At 42.0% G+C, this 25,401-nt stretch overlaps 1 protein-coding gene across 6 annotated transcripts; it reads left to right on the forward strand.

The window, feature by feature from the left end:
* kansl3 (KAT8 regulatory NSL complex subunit 3) lies at positions 1-24,464 on the forward strand. Of its 6 annotated transcripts, none has more exons than XM_034091539.2 (22): positions 1-70; positions 1,335-1,606; positions 4,099-4,269; positions 6,866-6,956; positions 8,721-8,906; positions 9,024-9,152; positions 10,211-10,327; positions 10,412-10,510; positions 11,167-11,238; positions 11,361-11,435; positions 11,852-12,009; positions 14,338-14,401; positions 14,542-14,730; positions 15,826-15,982; positions 17,083-17,160; positions 17,422-17,601; positions 18,114-18,195; positions 18,370-18,497; positions 18,841-18,947; positions 20,522-20,723; positions 21,574-21,689; positions 22,696-24,464. In XM_034091539.2, the coding sequence occupies exons 2-22, from the start codon at positions 1,395-1,397 to the stop codon at positions 22,699-22,701; spliced, it is 2,619 nt and encodes an 872-aa protein (XP_033947430.1). In that variant the 5' UTR covers positions 1-70; positions 1,335-1,394; the 3' UTR covers positions 22,702-24,464. The 6 variants fall into 6 exon arrangements, with proteins under 6 accessions (XP_033947430.1, XP_033947429.1, XP_033947431.1 ...); XM_034091538.2 differs by having other exon boundaries at positions 24-207; positions 22,696-24,461; XM_034091540.2 differs by lacking the exon at positions 17,083-17,160 and having other exon boundaries at positions 24-207; positions 22,696-24,455.
* The last annotated feature ends 937 nt before the right edge of the window (positions 24,465-25,401 follow it).

A 25,401-nucleotide genomic window follows, 5' to 3' on the forward strand; every position in this document is an offset into this window, starting at 1 on the left:
CTTGTTTTCAACAGCCCGGAAAAGGGGGTTTTGGAGCTCAACACGGCAACAAATCACACAACAAAAGGAAGTGAGGCTTGTACGCACTAATCATTTTTGTTTTTTAAAACGTGTAGAATTAACAAAAATACGAGCTTGTTGTGATTTATTTGGATCATAGTAAGAGTTGAAACCGTCTCGATCAACATGGAATTATAAAGCGTAAAGGTGAGCAACGAAATAGCTATATTAGGGTAGCTTTTAGCATGCTATGCTAACATTAGCATGCTAGGCCAGCCAGCCCCTTTACTCAGCGTTAACATTATTGATGCATATTTAGCTAACATCCACGCAAAGTTATCATATCTAGGCTACGTTTTAATGGTTTGGAAGTTATATTACACCTAAAACAGTTCAATTAGATTATAAAAAACAATAATAATACCTTGTACATGGCAATGGGTGGAGCTCACTGTGGACAAAGCACCTGCATGTGGGTTTACACTAACATTAACGATTATTTTTTAAAGGTTTTATTGCCTTTAAAAAAAAAATCATAATGGTTTTAAAAGTTCTACTATGTTGTTTTAATTCTTGGTAAACAGGTTCAAAATGTAATATCTTAAGTCCCACACTTCCTTTAACAATGAAACATAAAACAAATAAAAAAGAGTTGCAGAGGAACCGAATAGAATATAATGTGCTGGGGTTCAACTATATACATGTAAAATAGAATAAAAGCAAAGAGATGAGCTAAAAACAGAATGTGAAATGTAATACTGTACAAAGATAAAATACTGATTATTGTAGTAATACATAAATAAATGTGTGAAATGCAGATTGATGCATAGACATGAGATAGGAGTTCATCAGGCTTATTTACCTGTGGTGGATTATTTCTCTTATCAGTTAATCTTAAGGATATTTCCTGTTTTAGTCTATAACATTTAAGAGAGCACAGCATTTAATCTTACCAGAGTCCAAAGTTATATTAAATGTCTTGTTTTGATAACAGTCCAACACTTACATGTATAACCGTAGAGGTTGTTTTTATTTTAAATCAGCATATTTTATTTTTTCAAAGGCATGATTCAGTGTATTTTAATATGTCTATTTGATTATTTAAAATGGTTTCCCCATAACAACGCAATAACAACCTTATAGAAATGTCTCACAGCCTGATGTGATGTAGTGAAGCACTTCGATAAAGTAAGGGGACTTGCCTAATGCATTTATTTACAGGTATTTCGTCCTCGTGAATTATAAATATATTATGCCCCTTGGTGGAATGTAACAAAAGCATTGTTTGTTTTCTCAGCATATCTCAAATAATACATTTTCCTCCTCTTTGCCAGATTGGTCTGAATCCCAAGTTGCCGAGCTCTTCCCGGGTCCCTTTGGGGCCCAGGAAGAGGATGCATCGAGGCGGGGATAAAGACTTCCAGATATCAGCACGGAAGATGGGAACATCCCTGCTTTTCCAGCTGTCAGCGCATGAAAGAGAGCTGGATTTGGTATTTCTGGACCACAGCTACGCCAAGCCCTGGAACGCCCATCCAGACGCCAGCAGCGCCCGGCCCACACGGACGCTGTTTGTTACCCCTCGTCGCCAGCCTGAACCCGTGTCGTGAGTCAAATATATCCTAATCATAAACAACCATAACAACATATGGAGGCTGTCCAACAACATCATCTATGACCACATTACCATCAAATCGGAGATACAGGGTCCCGCGATTTAATAAGTTCAGATTGAAGCACTCCTTTGAGCACTAGTCAATCCTCAAGTTAAATACAGAGCCAAATCCCAGGTGAAATGTACGATAGAATAGAGTAGAATCCTTTATTGTCATCATTATACAGGTACAATGAGATGAGTAGAGATGCTCCTTTCTTGAAGGTGCCATCAAAAATACAAAAAACTAACTAGAGACGTACAACATTCACGAGAAGACAACATACAAACAACAAGCATTCATATTTCAATATACAGATAAAGTGCAGGAATATATCGGTTTAAGTACAAATAAATGTGTTTGAATGCAGGGTGTCCGCGGGGTCTTAAAAAGTATTAAAAGTTGATAAATAAATTTTGCGAAAATTAAGTCTATTAAAAAGTATTAAACGGCATTTTCCAAGGTATTAAGAAGGTCCACAGCAACGACATGAAACACCCTTTAATTTACTGCAACAACATGTCGGGAAACCCCCTCAAGGTGGCCCCGTGCATAGTGTGCCATAAAATGCTGCTTCTTATTTTAAGTTTTGTTGCCTTGCTCTGCTCTGTGGGGGGGGGTGGACTACCTGAGAGATATACAGCAGGAGAACACGCCGTCGACCGAGGAGAATAAACAGAAGGGCAACCATGACAACCATGCTCCAGGGTCTTCTTCGCTGCTTTTGGTGTATTTTGTGGCGGCAGCAGCGCCACTTACAGGCCTGTCATATGTACTACAGCGTTTCCAGCATTTCCAGCAGTCTAGTGTGAACGGACACGTGAATGAATCGAATGCGTGTGAACGGAAGACTTTTTTGCGTTTGCGTATTACTGTATGCGTCCTCGTGGGGCCGGGGTCTAAGCCAAACTATATCCGGTCACAGAGATCTGCTATTTTAAAGTAAGGTCAACACATATCGGTCAACTGCATATACCCTGGAATGTGGACTGGACTTTAAAGAGTATAGCTTACGTTACGTTTTTATTGGATTGCCGTTATAAACATGAGGATTTTTTCATACATAATGCACCAGACAAATCAATGCAGCCCTATCTCGGAGGCTGTTGCCAAGCAGTGTAAACATATCATTTTGCCAAGGACAAAACCTTGACCCTTTGTTTTTGACACTAAAAGCACTGATATAAGTTTGTAAAAATAGGCCAACAAATAAGAGAGTAAATCATTTACAATATAACACATTTGTGACTACAGCCTACCATTTTATAGTCTGCATTATTGGGGCCAAGTTATTCTCAGTTTCACACAAAGTGCAGAAATATATCGGTTTAAGTACAAATAACTACGTTTGAATTAAGCAATCATACACGAGAGGCCGTTCTTGAACTCCAGTACAGGCGTACGGACCTCGGCGCAAGCGCCTCGGTCCTGCCGCAGTACTGTCGTACCAATAATGACGTTCAAGAACGGCCTCAAGTGTATGATTGCGATTCTATTACACAAACTATCATTGTAATCAACAATATCGTAAAATAATTTCATAATGTATAGCCGATCAATCGAACACTCCTGCTACCCCGCTTACAGTTATTGATATAATTATAATAAATAATATATTATTAACCAATTTATTGAAAACAATTTATTGAAAACAATTCTTGAATTAGGCTATTTAAATATCTGAGTAATCACTGTGTGGGAATAGCGGAACAAATCAAATCAGGCTGTCCATGGTGCTGAAACATTTTGGGTTCAGAATGAAGGTGGATGTTCATGCTGCCATTAAAAGTGCAATTCTTGAAACAGCTCTCCATGAACTCCATGCCAGACTTTTTTGCAGGTGGTGCTGTGGTGTTCACGGGTAGGACTACGTTATAGGAAGAGCTTTCCTCCAGTGGCCGTTTCATGGCGTGTCCCGGACCGGCAAAAAGCGCGTTGCTCCACATCTTTCTGTTGTCTAGAGATGGAGCCCAGTAGCTGCGAAGCGATGACTCGTTTTTATGTCGGCTAACGGCCATGATTTCTCTGGCCGATTTCCAACGAGAGACAATGTATAACAGTGTAACGGCTGTGTGTCGCTAAACATCGCTATGGAAACCACACGATGTAGGCTCATGGAAGTAGTTTCGGTAGGCTAGTGGCGTGTGTAGGCCACTGGATACTTTGTGATTAGGCACGTTCTATTTGATCGTGGAATCAAACACGCCTATTGACCAATCAGAGAGCTTGCTCAAACCTATGTGTTATAGAATGTGTGTTAGAGGGTCTTTGAGAATGTTATCTTCTGAATGATCGTGATATTTTATTAAATGTTCCTTTGTATCGTGTCTTAATGTTTGCCCTTGTTGATGTTGCAAATGGAGCTGCTGTGATGCAAAGGTGCGCGACTGGGTCGACGGTGTTTCTGCTGTAACTTACTTGATACCCTTGTCTTTGTCTGCAGAGACCCTGATTCACTTCTGGATGTGGAGACGGTGACACCGAGACCTGTTCCTCTGTATGATAATCAGAAAGCTCTCAGTGTGATGAAGGAGTGTGAGCGACATGTTCTGTTTGCTCGTACCGTCGCTGAGAGCCCCCCACCCCCCGATGACTGGGAGGAACATGTAAACAAGTAAGCAATCATCTCGAGCAAACCCCTGTTCATTTATTATTTACTTTAAAGGTGGGGTAGGTAAGTTTCAGAAACCGGCTCGAGATACACTTTTTGTTATATTCCATGGAATGCTCTTAACATCCCGATAGCAATGAATATCTGAAGTGCTTTGACAAAAAATCCATAAAAAATGTCATCTGTAGAAGCCGTAATACTGTAAAAGTACATCCAATCCGTTTAGCCGGGCCGGCTCCACAGATTGGATGGCCTCCCTGCCTGTCAGCCTTCCATCGGGGCACAAACTTATCTCGTGCCCTCATTGGTCATGTGCACGTTCGTGTGTGTTGGAGGAGGGGCTCTATAAGGAAGTGGCAGATTTTCTCCAGTTGTGTATTTTCAAATTCTAGCGATCTCGAGCCGATTTCTCAAACTTACCTACCCCACCTTTAAATGTTAAAGGTCACATGTCATGGCCATTTCCACTGATCATAATTCCATTGTTGTGGTCTACTAGAATAGATTTATATTGTGCAATTTTCCAAACTCACATTGGTTTCGCATACAGCATCTCTGTAAAGTATGTGTATTCACTCTCTCCACTAAACGGCTCGTTGCAGCTCTTGCCCCCCCCCCTCCCTGTGAGCCCAGTGTGCTCCGATTGGTCGGGACCAGTCGGGACGTTGTGAATCGCGCTGAGCTCCGTGGAGGTGTGATTTCCTTGTTTAGCGATACACAGCGAAACACAGCCAAACTCACCCTGAGCCAGAGATCTGTCTTTTTTTGCAAGTCCAAGTCAAGTCTCAAGTCTTTGGTCACGAGTCCAAGTCAAGTCTCAAGTCTTTGGGGTGAGACTTGATCAAGTCTCAAGTCTTTGGTCACGAGTCCAAGTCAAGTCTCAAGTCTCTAAAAAATAAAAGTCTCATGTCTCTTCTGGTTGTAATAAGCCTTCTATTGTCTGCTGCTATCCCGTCTGTTAAGAGTGCAGCTATATCTAAGAAATCCAAAGCATTTACTGTGTTATTATCACTCCTATATCTATTAGCATACAGTATCAGTACTGACTAGTTGTTTGTTATATGATCACTTTAAACAGGCTATTGCAATGTGAGGAAAAACATCACACTTTAGCTAAATGCAAACAACTTATAAGCAAAACACTTCAGAATCAGAAATCAGTATCACAAATACTTTATTAATCCCCCGCAGGGAAACTGTTAAAAGTACTTAAAAGCGGGTAATGATTAACGTTACCGACCTTTTTTATGTCATGTCAAGAGTTGGATGTCAACGCCACTCAACTCAAACAAGTGTGACAAGCAAACATTCACTAATCTTTTTAAATACTCAGTTACAAAGCTAGTAGCAAGCTAAGTGAACATTACACAGCTGATGCTGAGCTAAACATGTTTGCTAACCGTCCATGCGTTAATGTGACTGACCTCTCCGGGTGAGTTTTCAAGTGCCTGATGAAATTCGACGTTGTTGCGCCAGCATCCTTGATTTTGATATTGCAGACTTTGCAGTGTGCGCTCCTTTTGTTGGTGCCGCCGGCATTTTGTTCGAAGTTGTTGTAGTTGAACCTAATTACAAGCGGTACAGCCGCAGGTGTGCCGCCGGTCGCTATTGTGTTACTACGAGGTAGTAACAGAGGCGCGCACGTCTGCGTAATGAGCCCGGCTAAAGTAACTGGATGGCCTACCTGCCTGTCAGCCTTCCATCTGGGCACAAACTTATCTCGTGCCTTCATTGGTCATGTGCGCGTTCGTGTGTGTTGGAGGAGGCGGGCTCTATAAGGAAGTAGCAGCCTCTCGCAGATTATCTCCGGTTGTGTATTTTCAAATTCTAGCGATCTCGAGCCGGTTTCTCTCAAATGTACCTACCCCACCTTTAATACGCCAACAATAGAAAACACAATGATTGTTCACGAGTCCCAACACACGAGTCCAAGTCGAGTCTGAAGTCTTTTGGTCACGAGTCCAAGTCAAGTATGAAGTCTCTGTGTGTGCGACTTAAGTGCGACTCGAGTTCGAGTTGCAGACTCGAGTCCCCATCTCTGCCCTGAGCACACACAAAGTCACAGCCGAAGTAAAAACAATAAGTGTGGCTTGATATTGAGTAAGAAAAAGGTTGATAGACGCTGTGAGAATGGATCTGCAGAGAGAATTTCCCCAAGATCCCAACTGTCTGTTATCAGCCTGCAGCCAGGGAGGAGAGATCAGCAGAGCTGCATGCACTGAGTGTGTGAGGAAGTCCGTGGATTGGTCAATTTGGACCAATCAGCGGGGGCTTAACGTAACGGCTCCGCGGACGTAACGTAACGGCTCCACGGATTGGTCCATTTCGTTCCGGAGACGACATGACATCATGATGTCCCCGGAAGAATCAAATGGACAGTGACGTATCTCCAACGAGGCGTTTTGGGGAGGTATTTTCTGTGTTAGAGTTTTACTCGCTACATGGTGTACTTTGAGGGTTTTGACTCTGCACACCGTTTACATGCATAAAAACCTTCATAACACACAAGGGGACGGGCAATAACCGGAAAAGCGTGATGACATGTCACCTTTAATGTTAAAGTACTTTTTTTTTTAACGTTTTTATTATTGTGTTTCAGGATTGGATGGTCAGTGGCCCAGAACAAGCTGTTCAACAAAGTCCTTAAAGCTTTACAAGCTGAAAGACTAGCGCGTCTTGCCAATGAACATGTAAGTTTAGCTCATAGCTAATACTGTTCTCAAGCCATATGCATTTTAAAGTGTTTTTTTTGTTCAAGCACCATTTATAAGCGATGGATTGAAATGGTTATTCCTCTCTGAAATCAGTTATTGCAGACTTATGGTGTGTCATTTGCTTAGTCTATATAACATAGGCACAAATGTATTGTGCATTGGTGACTGGACTTTAAAGAGTATATAGCTTACGTTATGTTTTATTGGATTTTTTTTATACATAATGCACCAGACAAATCAATGCAGCCCTATCTCGGAGGCTGTTGCCAAGTAGTGTTAATTTCGTTGACTAAAACTATGACGAAATATGTTCGTCAACGACCTTTTTTTCCATGACGAAAACGAGACGATGACGAGGCGGCACCGACGGCAGTAAACAATAACTGTAACGAAATCATCATGCAATATCGTTGACGAAAAGTGACGAGACGAAAATGTAGTTTACTAAATAAAAACTATGACAAAATCTCTCTTTACTTTCGTTGACGAAAAATGAGGAGACGAAATATTATCAAAGATAACGTTAAATCTCTGATAGTTAGTTTTTCTCCCAGCAGTTCCACTTCCGGTGCTGCGGCAGAGCAGCAGCTGTTTCTGTGCTGCGCGCGGCGGTACATTTGAATTACACCGGGCAGCGGCACAATATGAACTGTCAGGAAGACTCGGGTCTAACTCATGGTCTAACTCATGGTCTAACTCATGGTCTAACTCATGGTCTAACTCATGGTCTAACTAACCTTATTTAACAGGAAATAAAATGGCAACAACAGGGCTTGGGAGCAGTGGTCGCGTTAACCGAATACCCCCCGTCAGCGCGAGTGAGCGATACATTGTGCACTCGACGGATAATAATGGATTATGACGGAAATGTTACAATCCTGTCCGTCAAAATGACTGACAACGAAAAAGTCTAAAGCCACCACTGCTTGGGAGAAAGAAACGATGTGATATTTGGGCCCATTTTCGCTACAATGAGGCGGAGAAAAAAAGCGAATGCATTGTTTCATCAGAAGGGAAGCAATGTGGCCAAAACACAGCTGGTAAAAACACCACACACCTGATACTCTCTGCAAAGCTGCATTCTTAAATCATACAGCCTGTGTTTTTCATCAAATAAGGACAAGATAATCTTATTTATTTATATACTAAAATGACAAATTATTGGTTTTGGTTAGACTAGTTTGACTGAAATGTTCTATATAATCTGATGACTAAAAAAGACTCAACAGTTTTCATTGACAAAAAGTAGACTAAAATAATTAGTTTTCTTTGACTAAAATAAGACTAAAATGCTCAGACTTTTAGTCGACTAAAACTTGACTAAATAAAAACAGGATGAAGGTGACTAAATATGACTAAAACTAAAAAGGAAATTTAACACAGGACTAAGACTAAAACTAAATTAAAAAATAGCTGACGAAATTAACACTATTGCCAAGCAGTGTACCCTCTTTGGAGTAAACATATCATTTTGCCAAGGACAAAACCTTGACCCTTTTGTTTTGGACACTAAAAGCACTGATATAAGTTTGTAAAAACAGGCCAACAAATAAGAGAGTAAATCATTAACAATATAACAAATTAGTGACGACAGCCTACCATTTTATAGTCTGCATTATTGGGGCCCAGTTATTCTCAGTTTCACGGTTCTAAAGTTAAGGCAAAGCGTCTTCCTGTGAAGTCATATGTGAATCTAAAGCCATTTGTAAATTGGCCCCTTTGGGCTCTTGCTTCCTTTAGGCTTCCAATGAGCCAATCTTGCGGAGGATAGCCGTGGACAACTGTGCCAGGAAGGTGCGCCATGCATTAGCCAGTGTGAGCTGGGACACCAAACTGACGCAGTGGTTACACACTACCATGATTGAATCCTTGAGCCTGGCGATGCTAGCTGCCTACCTGGATGTTCTGCAGACTCTCAAAAGCAAGGTATGATGTGTGCAGTTAAAAGACATGTAAGAAATATTTCCCCTCAGATGTCTGCAGCAGTAATACAAGATCTGGGATTGGTGATTCATTACTTTTTGCCTCTTTGTGTCTTGGAAGTTGCCGTTGCTGATTGACAGAATGTTGCTAACGACTACAAAGACCGGCGCTCCAAGTGCCGAGGCCCTGTCGCTGCTGCTGAAACGGCCCTGGGACCCAGCTGTTGGAGTCCTGTCGCAAAACAAACCGGTAACGCTAAACTATTGCAATAGAAAGCTTGTTTATTTGAATTAGGACAAGGACAGGGACAAAGATCTATCTATCTATCTATCTATCTATCTATCTATCTATCTATCTATCTATCTATCTATCTATCTATCTATCTATCTATCTATCTATCTATCTATCTATCCATCTATCTATCTATCCATCTATCTATCTATCTATCCATCCATCTATCCATCCATCTATCCATCTATCTATCTATCCACCTACCTACCTATCTATCCATCTACCTATCTATCTATCCATCCATCTATCCACTTATCCATCCATCTATCTATCCATCTATCTATCTATCCATCTATCCATGGCAACCTAAGGATATTTGGCGTTTGTAATAGCTTTGGCTCGGTCTGAACTTTGAGTGGTGGAGGCTTAAATGCTAGCGGGAGTTGGGTTTGCACTTCAGTAATTTTTCTTTTGGTACTGGTGATATTCACGTTCGGGTGATGCCTTTTCAACTGAGTGTGCAAGTGTGATGTGTTGCCAGCCGCGTAACCAATGTTAGTTGAACAATGCCAACAAACAGCTTTGGTTCGGTCCACCTGTCTTTGTCCGTCATCCTTGTACGTAACTGCGAAACCAAAATGTTCCCAAACCGGAGACTTCAATGATGCTGGAGGATTTTCGAGCTCAACTTTATCTGCGTTCGCCATTTCGACAGTTCCTCTAATTACTGACTACATTTGAACGCATCCCTGTGACAAGCTCTCATAGTATGCCTCTCGTCCAATCAAATAACTTGGTCACTCTATGACGCGTTGAACCCAATGTGAGCAAGTTACTCTGAATGCTGCGACGCAGCACCTGAGATTACTTCCAAAACGTTGTTCACATTCTCAATTTTTTACGTTTAGCGTTACACCCCTTCTATCTATCTATCTATCTATCTATCTATCTATCTATCTATCTATCTATCTATCTATCTATCTATCTATCTATCTATCTATCCATCCATCTGTCTATCCATCTGTCTGTCTATCTAAAAAAACTAATTTGTCTCATATTCTTCTCTCTTGTTTCAGAGCAAGCTTCATGGATCCCCTCTCATCCTAATTGCACCATCAAGCCCAACCAATCCCGCGCTCTCTACCTCGAGGCGAATGAGATTCTGGCAGTCTCAGCTGTCGTGTTTGGGAAAGGTCAGTCAACTTTATATCTGTTACTCACCATTTTGATTATTAATAATCCCAGGAAAGAACCTATAACAACTGTTCCTCTCTCAGGTCATTCCAGTGCACAGTCACGTCAGCAGCGGAGCCAATATTGGCATCACACAGTGTCTGGAGCACATGTTGGGCACCGTCAGGGCCAAGGTCATGGAGGTAGGATGTTCTGTCCTTATTTGCTACTTATGTGATTTATATTTGCAGTGTGATGGTGTTTGTACAACTTTCGTAGTCGATTTGGTTTTAATGTGCACATCTCAACATCAATAAAAGGTCATCCAGATACTGGCCAAACGAGCAGAGTATCTTTTGTGTATTATTAACTTGCAATGCTCAGTTTTTGCCAACAAGCCGACCTACTAGAAAAATGGTGTTAAAATGTCCACATTTCCACCAGATCCGAGCACAGAGGGCATATCTTTGCTTTCCATTAATTTCCTATTAAAGCCGGAGAAGAGGTTGCAAATTAAGGGGGTTGCTCTAGAAAGAATCGTATAAAAATAACCCCACCCATCATGGCTCACGAAACTTGTCCTAAAATGAAACAATATTCAGCAGTTGCATTTCCTGTTTCTTGAACAAAAATGTTTTCAGAAATGGATTTTGATTGGTTGTTTAGCTTACCAGAAAGTTAATGATCACCCCAACCTTTTATTTCCCTTTAATTTGGGAAAACAATGTTTCGCCAACACTTCAGGATTCATGTCTGAAGACAAAATGGAGGATAATACCATGTTGAATACAGCTTCTGTTTTATTTTGTACATTATGTGTATGCAGATGTAATAAGTATGTCATACATTTAACCACCAGGTTCACAGTCACTTCCCCCACAAACCCATTATCCTGGTTGGCTGGAATACGGGTGCTCTCATCGCCTGTCACGTAAGGTTCCTTATAACTTATTGCTGCAATGTTATGTGAGGCTAAACAGTTCCCCCCCCCCCCCCCCCCCCCCCCCCCCATTCTTTAAAGCACCACTTGTTATAAAAACAAATGTATTACAGGTTTCCCTAATGGAGTATCTCACCGGTGTGGTGTGTCTCGGCTTCCCGCTGCTGACAGTCAACGGGCCACGAGGGGTAAGCAATCATATTTCAATCATAGAGTGGTGCAGGGATGACGTATTTTTGTCGGCCGACCCGTAAGTAATGGGGTTCCCCGACAAAAAAGCTACGGCATTTGAATATTGTAAAAAACTAAGCTCTGTGGAAAATGAACCTGTTTGATGAATCCACATTTTGTTCACCCTGATAACCTCCACATGTCTAACCTTTACAATTTTCGAATCATAAATCTATTCGATAGATTGAAAATTATAAAAGTAGGGTAGACATGTGGAGATTATCTTACTTCCGGGTCGGCCTACAAAAATACGTCATCACTGCACCACTCTATTTTATGGATTGTTTCTATTGTTTTGTAAATACTTCTTTTATTTCATTCTTTCTATCAGAAAAACTGAACTTGATTTGAATGAATTTCTACCGGTTTGCAGGATGTGGACGACCCTCTGCTGGACATGAAGACCCCCGTGTTGTTTGTGTTGGGCCAGAACGCCCTGCAGAGCAGCATCGAGGGCATGGAGGAGTTCAGAGAGAAGCTGAGGGCGGACAACAGCATGGTGGTGGTGGGGGGATCCGACGACAACCTCAGGTCAGTCACGACCCTTAATGGTGGCTGTAATGGCAACTTTATTGTTCCAATGTCCTATATTACTTCACAGGATTATGAGCGATCCAGACGCAGACACATAACGGATGCTTTGATGCCGTTTAGAATGATGTTTATTGAACGTTTACATTACCAAGGTTTAATTACTGAGTCAATGGTTGTATCTTGAGCATCTGCTGGGCTGGTTAGATCGCTGTGCTCTTCCTCCTGTGTCCTCGCTCTTCTGGTCACCTATGACCCCTTTTACACACCCAGTGCAGCTAACCCCCGCAACCAAGTGTTCAAAATAATATTGCACTATAAATATAAATACAATAAACTGACACGCCAACAACAACAACCATAAAATGGCTCCTACAGTGGCTGTTTAAGCTGCAAGAAATATGAGCTCAGTATAAAGATTTTAATATAATTCAGTAGTAAATAGGCGCTTTCACACCAAGTACTTTGCCGTTCTTAGTTCATCAGAACTCTTTAGTTCATCAGAACTAAAGAGTTCTGATGAACTAAAGAGCAGATCGCGTTCACACCGGAATAATTCCCTGGGGGAGGATTACGCAAATGAAGCCGCTGACGTCACTTCTTCTTCTGCCTTGGGTTTACTGGCAGGCCGCAAACAACTTCACGGCGTATACTGCCACCTGAAGCTACCTAGAAGCCTTTCGAGTAAATCGCCAGAACGCCGACACCTCCTCATCTCCACCGCTCCCACGTTCTATTTTGTGTTGCCATAAGTTAGTCTCTCTGCGTTGCTGCGCTGGGCTAATGCTAATAATGCTAATGCTAATGCGAGAAAATAAAATGGCGGCTTCACAAAACCTTTTGGGAGTTTTACGGGGCGTGGTTTGCAATCCGCCCAGCCAATCAGAAATAGGAACCTTTTTCTCCCATGAAAGTCCCTGCTCTCTAGCAGGGACGGAAAAGGGGGTAAAAGGTTCTCATGAACTAAGTTCTTGTTCCGGATTTCTTTGGTGTGAACCAGAGATGTTCACAAGTCTTTTTTTGCAAGTCCAAGTCAAGTCTCAAGTCTTTGGTCACGAGTCCAAGTCAAGTCTCAAGTCTTTGTGGGGTGAGACTTGATCAAGTCTCAAGTCTTTGGTCACGAGTCCAAGTCAAGTCTCAAGTCTCTAAAAAATAAAAGTCTCAAGTCTCTTCTGGTTGTAATAAGCCTTCTATTGTCTGCTGCTATCCAGTCTGTTAAGAATACTGCACGCTATATCTAAGACATTCAAAGCATTTACTGTGTTATTATCACTCCTATATCTATTAGCATACAGTATCAGTACCGACTAGTTGTTTGTTATATGAGCACTTTAAACAGGCTATTGCAATATGAGGAAAAACATCACACTTTAGCTAAATTCAAACAACTTATAAGCAAAACACTTCAGAATCAGAAATCAGTATCACAAATACTTTATTAATCCCCCGCAGGGAAACTGTTAAAAGTACTTAAAAGCGGGTAATGATTAACGTTACCGACCTTTTTTATGTCATGTCAAGAGTTGGATGTCAACGCCACTCAACTCAAACAAGTGTGACAAGCAAACATTCACTAATCTTTTTAAATATTCAGTTACAAAGCCAGTAGCAAGCTAAGTTGACATTACACAGCTGATGCTGAGCTAAACATGTTTGCTAACCGTCCATGCGTTAATGTGACTGACCTCTCCGGGAGAGTTTAAGTGCCTGATGAAATTCGACGTTGTTGCGCCAGCATCCTTGATTTTGATATTGCAGACTTTGCAGTGTGCGCTCCTTTTGTTGGTGCCGCCGGCGTTTTGTTCGAAGTTGTTGTAGTTGAACCTAATTACAAGCGGTACAGCCGCAGGTGTGCCGCCATTGTGTTACTACGAGGTAGTAACAGAGGCGCGCACGTCTGCGTAATGAGCCCGGCTAAAGTAACTGGATGGCCTACCTGCCTGTCAGCCTTCCATCTGGGCACAAACTTATCTCGTGCCCTCATTGGTCATGTGCGCGTTCGTGTGTGTTGGAGGAGGCGGGCTCTATAAGGAAGTAGCAGCCTCTCGCAGATTATCTCCGGTTGTGTATTTTCAAATTCTAGCGATCTCGAGCCGGTTTCTCTCAAATGTACCTACCCCACCTTTAATACGCCAACAATAGAAAACACAATGATTGTTCACGAGTCCCAACACACGAGTCCAAGTCGAGTCTGAAGACTCTGTGTGTGCGACTTAAGTGCGACTCGAGTCCCCATCTCTGGTGTGAACGCACATATTCGGAACTATACTGGGAAATGTACTCCGGTGTGAAAGCGCTATTGTAACAGTGAATCTTTTCCCTACACAGGATTAATTCAGCAAAGATGAAATCAGAAGGACTGACGCAGACAATGGTTGACCGCTGCATTCAGGTTCGTCCTTGTAATAGGACTTATATCATTTCTCATTTGGTCTGGGGTGTTTCTTATCCCCTGCAGTACTTTTTTAAAACTAAAGAACTGCTCTGATGGTGCTAACAAACCGTTTTCTTTCTTCCATCACTGTTCTGCAGGACGAGATCTCTGACTTCCTGTCAGGCGTCCTCACTCGAGCGGAGGGTCACGGCCACGGCTCCGGGGAGATGAGGGACCAGGACACAGAAAAGAAGAAAAGGCCTCGGCGGGAGCTTCCCTTCGACTTGGAAAGAGGGCGACCTTCCTCTCCTGCACTCAGACTTCCCATCTCACCGTCAGGTTCAGAGGTCAGTTAGCAGGCGCTACATTCACCGCCATTTATCAACTGGTTGGAAGTGTCACAATGTTCGGCTTTAAAAAGAACCACCTGATAAGAATATTTGAAGTATTCATTATATTTCTAAATGGAACTAAATAATTAACTATTTGATTTTGTGTAATAATGGCTTGGTTTGCTTTGTATTCCCAACATTGGGAACGTTTTAGAAAAGCGGTCCAGTCATGAACATCTTATGAAAATAAGAGAAGCGGTTGAGATACTAAACTAATCACTTCTTCCTCGTCCCTTACATGGTTTCTGTATCCTGGGGTGCACATTAATTTGACAGGCTTTGTCCATGTGACACATGGGTGTGATATTGTGTAATAACAGTGCAATGAGGATGTTACATGGATATTATTTATGGGTGTGATATATAGGTGAAATAAAGTTTCATCATGAAATGCCTATATTCGTTGGAAAATAAAAATCAATAATTTGTTAAGTGCTCGCCCATTTAAGGGTTAAAAAAGGATGGCTTCTCACTTTTTCTCAAGTGCTAATGAGAAATTGTATCTGCCAGACATCAGAATGTCGTTTAATGAAATTCTCTCATCTTTGCTCAGCTGAGTAAAATAATTTAGAGGAATAAACATGTGCATGTCTTCTCTGTAATCTAACATTGTGTTGACTGCATTTGGGAGGAATTTTAAAATACAGACCCTCGTGTTGGCTTGCTGCAACCGTTTCCAATAATACAAAATGTTTTGAATGAAGATAAATACTCTGGGGACTCTCTCCCCATTTTCAAATCACGCCTCAAAACATATCTCTTCACACTCGCATATCCACCCTGATCGTTATCCATCACACATCCTCTGTTTTATTTATTTGATTTGTTATATACTGCATTGTCTTGTTTATGTTTCTTATGCTGGTGTTAGGTATTGTGTATCTTGTTTTTATGTGTTTGTACGGCGACCTTGAGAGCCTTGAAAGGCGCCTATATAAAATAAATGAATTATTATTATTATTATTATTAAATAGCAGTAGGTTTACATGCAGTAGGAATGATGGCCGTCAATGAGTCATCCTTTGTTCCTCCTTCTTGCTGTTTTCTCAGGATCTGTCTAGTGTCTGCAGCAGCCCCACGTCCAGTCCCAAACCCAAGACGTCGGGTCTGTCTCCAGCTCAGAAGTCCAGTCTGATCACAGCCACGCAGCTCCTGAAGACACACATGCAGCGCTCGGGCACAGTGCTCACTCACAAGCAGGCTCAAGGTTAGTTCACCACCACACACAACTCCACACGGGGTTCCCGCGGGGTCTTAAAAACTCTTATATTTGATAATCAGAATTTAAGGCCTTAAAAAGTCTGAAATATGATCAAAACAATTAGAAAGGTCTTAAATTGGATTTAAAAGGAGTTACAAATGATCGGATTTGAAAGGTACTTCTGTGTTGCGATCAATTTGTATTGAAATAAATCAACATGGAACCAGTAATCACTAACTTTGCATCCCCCCGGGACCCATATCGGAGAACACCCAGCTAGTAACCTAGCAACCAAGCTTCAGCTAGCAAGAGCACGCTCGTGAGACGTTGCGCCGGTGTTATGAATTCCCGCCGATATATGCATGCACAGCGTAAAGCATAACACGGCATAACACCAGCGCCTCGCTGCGGGGACACTTTGCCGCTGTTCCGAGTTTGTTCTAATCTGTCAAAATGAAAAGACTGCTTTCAGATATTATTCTTTTTGCCTCCGGGCGACGTTTGGGTCGACGTCAACCCTAAAAGCGGAGGTGCTGTGGACGCTAAACACCAATCCTACAACAGCAACGATGAAAGATTGTAGCCAAGGCAGCAGAGCTCAGAAGATAGCTCTTGTCACACACACACACACACACACACACACACACACACACACACACACACACACTTTCACGGTTAGGCAGTTTTTTCTGCTTTTTGGCTAACACAGTTCTGTGTGCTGTTATGCTGTTCAGTCGTCGTTCTCATGTTGATTGGAATACATTTACTTCGAAAGCAATAATGGGACGTATTTTATTCTTTCATAGCAATTTTCCTTCATTCTTTCTTGCCGTGAAATAGTTCTTAAATTCTATTCAAAGTGGTCTTTAAAAAGTCTTACATTTGAGTTGGTGAAACCGGCAGGAACCCCGTCCACAGCCACATTGCTCTCCACGTGCACAGCCATTCACCACACATCTCTGCCGTGGGAGAGATAAGAAAATGATTATGAAGCGTATCGCGTCCCAACATCTGACGGGGCAGGATAGAATGTGACTGATATACTCTTCTTCTCTTCTCTTCTCTTCCTACGTCTCTCTTCCGGCTTTCTTTCCTCTTCGTTCCAGCTCAGTTCGCTGCTTTTATGAAACAAAACATGCTTGTGAGGAAAAACCTTCCTCCTGGCACTCCTCCTTGTATTTTTGGTAAGTGTCTGTCCCTCTTCCTTTCTCTTTCCTCCCTGCCTTTTTACTTCTTTCTTTGTTTCCATATGAACAGCCCCGGTTCGTCACTAATCACATGGTGGCGTCTACTTTGGATTTGACATGAATGAAACACAGAATAGTCATTTGTATTTATTACTCAAAGTAGATTATTCCAGACAGACAGGTGTGATATTAAAGGCCACAGATAAACGAGATTCCTCAGCAGTCTGCTCCATGTCTGTGTTGGTTTGCCCGGCGCAGTGCCAGTGAGCAGCGATCAGATGGAGGGCCTGGACCGAGATGAACTGAGGCCCCATGGCAAGAGGAGGCAGGCGCCGAGTCCCACACCAAGCAAAGCCTCCAAAAGAGCCAAGATCAAGGTCACCATCGTTTCCCAAAGCGAGTCAGCAGGGGGCAGCATCAGCCCTGCTGCACAGGAAGGTACGTGCCCGGCTCTCCTGACCTTATACAAACATGATCATAGTAAACAAATACTGTTGTTGTTTTGCCTGTGGGTTGATAACATCACTTGTGGAGGGACCCTGACTTGTAAAAGGTTTTAGCGGATCACCTTCATACCGATCTAAGAAATGATTGATAAGAAAATAAACCTGTGTTTTTGTTTGGCTTACAGTATTGTTAAAGTGAGGAAGTAGGATGAAATGTATTTATTAATTGTTGCAAAAGCTTTGTACTTTAACTGTGGGGTTTCTTTGAGTTTGTCCTCGTCCGATGTGAGCGTCTTGGAACAGGGTGTCGTATTCATATTCTGTACGGACTGTAAAGCCTCCCGAGACAAATGTGTGATATTTGGCTATATAACTCAACTTTGATTGATTGATTGACCGGACACGGGTACTTCCTAGTGCTTGGTTCATACATAATGACTCCATGAAGTATCTTCTTTCATTAGTTTTAAATTAAATCAGCATGATGTTTATTTCTCCCTGCAGTTTCCAGGAAGCCCTTAACGGTGACGTTGGGACAGACTGTGGCGGGAGCCAAGGAGCTCTCGGGACTCCTCACAGGCCAGCGGTAAGCTATCAGGCACGTTCCGTATCAGACCCCCTAACCCTGCCTACACCCACGCCTACGGTCCCCTCTTTTGACAAAAGTGTGTCTGCTGCAGAGGGATTGATGAGTGGTGTAGTCTGGGAGCTGAGTGGTGGCCAACGCTCCTGAGTAGATTGGTTATGTGTGTCACTGCAGGTCTGGTAGTCTCTCAGAGGTTTCTGGTGCCCTGTCGTCAGGCTCCATCTCTTTCAACAGCGTGCAGCCGTGCATGGTATCAGGCTCCTCCACACCAGTCCAGGTGCAAGCTCCGGCTACTGCCCAAGGTATCTGTGTCCTGCCCTGCCCTGCACGCTTGTTAACACTCAACTGTGCGGCTAATCAGCACAGTGACCTCTACACACTTCTAACCGCTTTGTAGAGGGAGAATAAACACTGGATAAGAGCAGTGTGTGAGGACAACATATTTGATCAACTTCATCATTGATTACCTCTTGCGCCATCGCTGTCTGTCAATGTCCCCAGCCTTACCCTTTGGACACGACTTCTCCTACCGTGTGTATGTGTGTGTTCATCTAGTCTAGGCCTGTGGGGATTGGATGGGAGCTGTTTGTCAATATGCCTCCCAAATGTCAGCACCGTTGATTTACTGTCTGTGTTTGTGGGCAGGGTCTTCCGCCAGCAGTCTGCTTCAAGGCCTAAGTTACAGTCTTCAGGAGATCGTCACCAAAACGCCTAGCTTTCCCTCCACGGATGCCAGTACAGGCAGCACACAGGTAACTATGGTTACATGTTTACATTACATACACGTTTGAATGACCAAAAAGGACCTTTTGCTTCATTTAAAGTAGGGGTCGACCGATATTCCGCATTTGACCGATTATCGGTCAAAACTTTGGCTCTGATGCGGCCGTTTCTCTGGATGCAGTACACGAGCAATGTCCCGCCCACAGCGCTATCTGATAGGCTATTACTGAAGTGTCAATCAACACTGAAGATTTTCCGGTTGGGAGCCAGCCAGAGAGGCGGGACCTTCTCCGATTACAGGCAGGTGCGAAAGAACGCAGACACAGACTGAAGCAAGCAGCAGCGCTGAGCGGCAGAGCCATACATGTGTTAAACCGAAGTTCAATAAACATCCCTGTCCCCTATGCTGAAGTTGCAAAAACACCACGATCTTATGATCCAATTCTATCAGTTTCCCAGTTACACAGGGAAGTCAGAGTTGGGGGTGCGTGCAGCGGAGTAACTGGTGCGGAGGGGGGGGGGGGTTGCGAGTGGAGCCTCGCAGTTTTTCAGGTTGATATGTGAAGCTCATTAGCTAGCCAACATGTATCTAGCAAATGTTAAGCAAAATATTAGAAGTGAGGCTAGACTAACGTCTACTTAGGTCTACTGCAATAGCCTCACTTTTAATAGTTTGCAAAACATTAGCACTAGTGTTTTGCAGTTGCTAGCAGCTTATTGGGATGTTATGCTAGACAGACAGGCATTGTTTCGATATAATAAATTAAGCATTATTGTCAGTTAAGCATGTCAGCCTGCAGCCCCACTTCTTGTCTCTCTCTAACTCAGCAGATGGCTGCACTAAAGAAAAGGGCACCGAGAGGAAACCAGTTGTACGATGTTTAAAAGTTCATTAAACATAATATATGCTTAAATGCATTTCAAAGAAGTTGTGTTGGAGTTTGTGTTATTCTACATTTTGACTCCAAGATTTTCTGATTTTACTGCAAATGTATATCGGTTCCAAATATCGGTTATCGGTCTCCTTGATTACTAATAATCGGTATCGGCCTTGAAAAAGCCATATCGGTCGATCCCTAATTTAAAGTTCAGTCACTAAGAAGTATCTATACTCTACTGGAGCCATTTTCCAAAAATATAAAGGTGAGCTTTGGTTTTCTTCAACCTGCACCTAATGTGTCAACATTGTTGTTTCCAAGTGACTAACAGGCACACGTTTTAGCGCATTGTAGAGAAACAAAAACACATGAGAAATTCTCTGGGTAGATAGAATGGCTGGCATATTTAATATCAAAAAGGTTATTTGTTAAAAAAAACTATCTGGATGAGTTTAACTACCCTCACTCCTCGGTCACAAAGAGAGCAACAATGCCAAAATGCAGCAATTAAGACAGAATTGTAGCAACACTCATGGGAGCTACCATCCATAGCAACTGAAGTCGAAACAAACAGACCTGACATTTCAGTTTTGAATGTAAATTGTACAATCAACATGAAAAGTGAACTAATAAGACTAAATCATGAAGTTTATTCTCAGTGTTTTAAATATAACAAGACCTTAAACTGTTTGCCCTCTTCTCCCCCCCCCCCCCCCCCCCCTCAGGCGGTCTGTGGTCGGCCCCAGGCTCAGGTCCTGAGCTCGGCCGGTCCCAGCAGCAGCAGCGCTCTGCTCCGGGCGGTGCCTGTGGTCGCCTCAGGAGGAGTGGCTAAAACCACCGCCATCCACCAGCTGCTCACTAACGGCGGGTTGGCCAAAATAGCCAGCAGCTTGCCCGGCTTGGCGCACATCACCAATCAGACCGCTGGTATGTCGAGAACTGCCAAAACACGACGGCCACGTTGAATGCTCAGAGTTCAATCCCACTTTGTTTTGGAAATACTAGTTCAGGACGTCTGTAGGCCACAGAGAGCCGCAGTACACGACCTTAGAGGACGGCGCTGTCACCGTGTGTAGATGAATGCCTGGAAGAACCTGACTGTTGTGCGGTGTGCAGATATGCAGCATCGGAGGGCAGATCAGTGCCGCATGATTTATTTTCATGTTCAGAAAGAGCCATTACGGAAATGTGAGGAGAAACGTGTTTGAAACGTGTTTGACGCATAATGTTTATGTAGAAGTGGATGCATGTGTAAAATAAATATTAATGAATAAATCCATTTGATACTGAAGAATTGTGAACTAAGTTAAAACCAGTGTGGGTATGATTGACCAACTTTAAAATGATACCCAAAAGTAAAATCCAGATCGCTTTGTTTGTCCCATTTGAGCTGCATTTCATGTTTTTGTTATCCATGTTGTAACATTGTGTAACCCTTCCATCAAATCACCTGCTTATAATATCCATATGTATGCATGCTGTCCTCGACCAGAGAACGGCAGTAACACATTACACATGGCACCTCCCGAGCTCTGTTCATGTTGTTACAATAAAGACTGGAATCAAAATCATGTTTTCATTGCTCCTTTTTCTTTCCGTGTCAATCAGTTCTCACTCCTTTTGCCTATTTTAAAACTCCTAATGTGCTTTTACCTCATGTTCATTGTCCAAGCCTGCTTTTGATTTGCTTTCCTGACCACGAAGCAAAAAGGTTATTCTGATGACTTCCTTCACCACTTTACGGTAGTGCTGAGCAGTTTTCTTTGTGTGTCATTAGGGCAGAAAGCCCCCACCTCGATCACGGTGACCCTGAGAGGAGCCCAGTCGAGTAGAGTGGGATCTCTCAGCCAAGACTACGAGGCTGTGACGCCGATTCGCACCCTTGAGCCAAAGGTGTGTACTTTAAACATCTAACGGCTACCGATAAAGCCACAATTGACTTCAAACTCTTGATGTGATACGTGTGGCGTTCTGCTTGTTGATCATGCGATGTCAGCTTGTCGTGTTTTCACAGTGCCCACTTTGTTTTCAGTCAAACTCAAGGGAATTTGTCTTTTGGAAAGCTTGTGAACATCGTAACTGCTATGGCAACTCCAATGCCATTAATGAACCTTTGTGTCCTCCTCCCGGTTTGACAGTTAATAAAAATATAGTTCAAATCCTCAGCTATAATGTTTTTAGCCAACTCAATTCCCACGTATTGCCACCAGTTTGACCGAATCAATCGACCTCATGTACTCACAAAGATGTTACGCAATTGACACCAGAAAAACACAGATACTATACATTTCAATAAAACACCCGTAATTCAATGAAAGCATGATCAGTATTTCTTCTAGCTAAGAACATGGAACAATCTATGATATTTTTAATAACCCCTTTTATTTATTTTTTGTGAAGACTATAATAATGAATATTTATAACCTGCTTGATGGTTAACCTTTACCCAATTAAGTGTGGTGTCTTCTGGCTTAAAACCCAAAAGATAGTTAATGCACCTTATTCCCTATTGTTCGACATGATGAAACCCTAAAGGTCCCAGTGTGGAAAACTGGTTCGACTTGTGTCTTCAAAAAGTCACATTTTAGAGGCATACATATTTTGACGGATATTTCTTTTCCATTTTTGATGTTTTAATCATAGAAAGCTATAAAATGCTGCCATAAGTGCAGAGTGAAAAAGACTTTATCCTAATCCATCTAAGGCTGTGAACAAGAAGGATCTGCGCTTATGAAAATATCCTCACATTATTACTGAAGAGCTGTATGCACTCTAAAGTCTTTGTGCCAAAGAAGTAAATGTCAAACAGTCCTTTGTCTCGAAGACTTTAATTAAAATAGGCTTATTGTTATATGTTCCGCAGTGTGAGTTAATGAATTCCACTGTGCCCTTCTTACAGCAGTGAAGGGTTTCCATGTGGCGTTACACCTGAGCTAAGCTGGGGCTCTTCCTGCTGATGAGACTTTTCCCTCCCTGAGATGATGAACACGCCAACCCGCAACTCTCACAACGCCTGGCCGTCCTCCAGAGACTCCCTGCGGAGAAGGAGAAGGCCATGCAGGCGTTGCTTAACCTCTATGTACAGCAGAGGAGCGCTGACTCTGTGTCTCCTTGCTTCAGTCTGGGCTCTCTTCTTTCACACCTCCGACAGCCAGGAGGAAAACCTGATCTCATGTCATCCTCAAGGGAGGACACTTTATCATGTGAGGATAAACTGCAAAGTACCTGGACTTGGACAGTCTTGCAGCTGACTTTACACCTACATCTTGATAGCTTTGCTTTATAAGTGTATATTAATGGAACAATTCACCCCCAAAATGGTCTTTTGTATATACATTACTCAGCCCCTTTTACATTGAATTCTTAATGAGGATCTATTATGCTTTTGGGGGGTTTTATATTTCCTGAATTGTGTTATATAGGTTTAAGAAAAGCAGATATGTTTCTTTGAATTCATAGTAACCGAGTAATTGCTAAACAATTAGTAATTGTGTAGGTGGAGTATCCCTTTTAGTATAAACCCTTTTGCCATCATCTCTTTTGCATCTCATTTATCATAGCCCTAGAGAAGTGTGGTTAATAGGAAGGTAGGAGGTTCCATATTGTTTATCACAGTAATTTCATCATTACACGATTACAGCGGTTCATCATTACACGATTACAGCGGTTCATCATAATACGAGCTTTTTTGTGCAGCGGTTTTCCTTCACCGTGACAAACAACTTCACCTTATGATGACCTAAAATATGTTACAGGGAAAAATGTACTTTAACCCTCCTATTATCCTCAGATTGACTTTATCCTCTGGGGTCAATTTATCCTCATAACCAACATGTATGTCTCTGGTGCTTTAGGTATCTTAGTTGACTACCTAAAGTTGACTACCCCCCCCACAGACCCCTTTATACATCCAGAATTCCTATTATGTGAATATCGACAAATATATAAATCACCATAAAATCTCACGTACTGAAATAAAATGTTAAAGTACCATCTTTTTGATGTTGTTAATGGACCAATAACTAAAGCAGAGGGTAGTTTTGTTTTTACAATGATACATTCACATGTAATAGTCACCTCAATATCATCCGACACAATCAACACAAATATGTGTGTATATGTTTTACACTACTAAAACAGCCTGGGATCAAATTGACCCCAAGGAACACCAACAAAGTGCATACAGGACATTTAAAAAAGATCTTCATGTTTATTTTATGTTTACCCATTAGTCCTCACTAAATTAGGAAAAGTCATGAAATAATAAGCAAACAAAATAATGTGAACCCTTTTTTCCGATACGTTAAACATTGAATGGGGTCAAATTGACCCCAAGGATAACAGGAGGGTTGACTCAAATACATGTGTCACAATCATGTGAATGCAGACGGTACAAAACATGCATTGAGGCCTGGAATTAAAGTTGTAGTAAAAAGCTGCATTACAGGAAAGGTTGTGTCCCTCCATGTTTATGATAAACACAACATTTACCATCTGCAAAGTATCATCACTGAATACGGACTATTTGTTTGAAACAGCAACAGTCAAAAACATAGATGTGTCTCGACTATGTTCCCTGTTTGCTAATCTAAATATTTGGTCCTCTGTGTTCAACACTTGTATTGAGCAGGCTGAAGAACTCCTCAAAATATAATGCTCTCACGCATGATAGTTATACGGCCTTGTTTACAGAAACAGCGTAAATACAGCCCACGCATCGGCGCTGACATCCTGTCTTTGATTCCTCTCTGATTAGACAAGTTATATAAGCCAGCTTTGTGTGTAATTGGCTGGGATGGGAAAACTGATGCCAGTCAGAGAACAACGGAGCTGCTGGCAGAGCCTCATCATCCTCATCTTCATAATAATCATCTGCAGCAGTGGAAATGCACACAATCAATCTGAAGTCTCTTCACCACAATCCTGTTATTTTCTACAGGAAGGAGTTCAGAATATGAATACAAGTCTGAAATCCTTTTATTTCTCGCACAGCAGGACATTTACATTGTTACAGCTAGGGAACTGTGAAGACAAAATAAAAGAGTAGACATTTTAAACAAAGGGGCAAGCACACTTTGATAAACTGAGAAACAAATAAGTACACTTTCAAGGTGGAAAAGATAATACGTTGAACAAATAAAGTGAAGAAATGAACTATGGTGCACTAGATTGAGAAAAAGCTGTCCATAGGAACCTGAGGATTGTCTCCCACACGAGCTCCTCATCTAATTATTGAAACAAACAATGTATTTTTCATCATGGTTTTTTACCTGCATTGTAGAGCCACATTTGGTGGCCTCCTGATCATTATTTCCAGAGATACATGTGATTAGGCTGACACGGCCCCCTTCAGAGGAGCCTACATTTTCGGTATTTTCGGTTATGACATATTAAAGTAAGGAAAAAACATGGTTGTGCTTTGTCCTACCTCGGGTAATAGTATCTTAAAAACTAAAGCTTAGTTCAGTGTTTCTCAAACCTTTTCATACCAAGGACCACTTAACAAATAAAAAAACACTCGCGGACCACCTAACTCCACAAATATAAAAAAACACATCCTTTTTATAGAACAGATTACAAATCGCCTGAAAATGGTACAAACAAG

Source organism: Pseudochaenichthys georgianus, chromosome 9 (genome assembly GCF_902827115.2).
Source record: "Pseudochaenichthys georgianus chromosome 9, fPseGeo1.2, whole genome shotgun sequence".
Taxonomy (NCBI): domain Eukaryota; kingdom Metazoa; phylum Chordata; class Actinopteri; order Perciformes; family Channichthyidae; genus Pseudochaenichthys; species Pseudochaenichthys georgianus.

Excerpts from the sequence above, each read along its gene's own strand:
- kansl3 (XM_034091539.2), top strand. The coding sequence starts at position 1,395 with ATGCATCGAGGCGGGGATAAAGACTTCCAGATATCAGCACGGAAGATG. Across the intron at positions 4,270-6,865 it reads TGGGAGGAACATGTAAACAA|GATTGGATGGTCAGTGGCCC; the intron begins GTAAGCAATCAT and ends ATTGTGTTTCAG. Across the intron at positions 10,328-10,411 it reads AGCTGTCGTGTTTGGGAAAG|GTCATTCCAGTGCACAGTCA; the intron begins GTCAGTCAACTT and ends TTCCTCTCTCAG.